Source organism: Saprolegnia diclina (assembly GCF_000281045.1).
Source record: "Saprolegnia diclina VS20 unplaced genomic scaffold supercont1.66, whole genome shotgun sequence".
Taxonomy (NCBI): Eukaryota; Oomycota; class Saprolegniomycetes; order Saprolegniales; family Saprolegniaceae; genus Saprolegnia; species Saprolegnia diclina.
The window spans coordinates 4708-5403 of NW_008246133.1; the positions used below are offsets into that span (position 1 = coordinate 4708).

The 696-nt window shown below is 52.4% G+C and overlaps 1 protein-coding gene across 1 annotated transcript; it reads right to left on the reverse strand.

Annotated features, from left to right (window-relative positions):
- Positions 1-115: 115 nt before the first annotated feature.
- On the reverse strand, positions 116-696 carry SDRG_13993 (hypothetical protein). The gene has a single exon (XM_008620093.1). The coding sequence runs from the start codon at positions 635-637 to the stop codon at positions 185-187; it is 453 nt and encodes a 150-aa protein (XP_008618315.1). The 5' UTR covers positions 638-696; the 3' UTR covers positions 116-184.

The window sequence follows — 696 nt, forward strand, 5'->3', positions numbered from 1 at the left end:
ACGTACTATAAGCTCTTGGTCGTGCAACTTGAAGAAAATAAATGTATGTGCTGAAATCGCAGAACGTAGTCTGCTTAAAATGACTGATATCAAAGAAAATGAATAAATCACAAAAGGGAGTTTGCTTTGATTCACTGATACATTGTAGACTATGGTATAGGGTATTCAAAAAGCTCTTCTATCGCTAGCCAGTGATGACGCGGACGCCACGACCCGCGACCTTGTGCGCGGCCTGGTTCGTGGGCTGCTTGATGAACATCATGTTGGTCGGCATGCTATACTCCTTGCTCAGCCACTGGACGAGCGCGGGCTCAAACTTGCCGTGGATCGTGACCAAGTCGGCCTTGAGCTTGGGGTAAATCCGGTCAAAGAGCGCGACCATCTCCTTGAGCGCGGAAATCGCTTGGAGCTCGTCGTCTGTCGCCTCGGCGTACACGTGCACGAACCGGAGTGTGTTGGTCATCTCGTTGCTGCGGACATACAAGATGACCTTGTTGAGCACCGTGAGGTCCGGCGACTTGATGAAGAAGACAAACGGCTGCTCCTTGATGGCCTTGATGGTCTTGACGAGCATCGACACGCGCTTGTTCTCGCGCTCGAAGAAGCGAATGTTGTCTTCCTTGACGACAATGTCCATCTCAGCGGCGCGGCGTTCGATCTCCTCTGTGATCTCGTGCTTGCGACCGCCGCCCGGCA

Bases quoted from the DNA above. Each gene is read 5' to 3' on its own strand.
- SDRG_13993 (XM_008620093.1), bottom strand. From the start codon at position 637: ATGGACATTGTCGTCAAGGAAGACAACATTCGCTTCTTCGAGCGCGAG.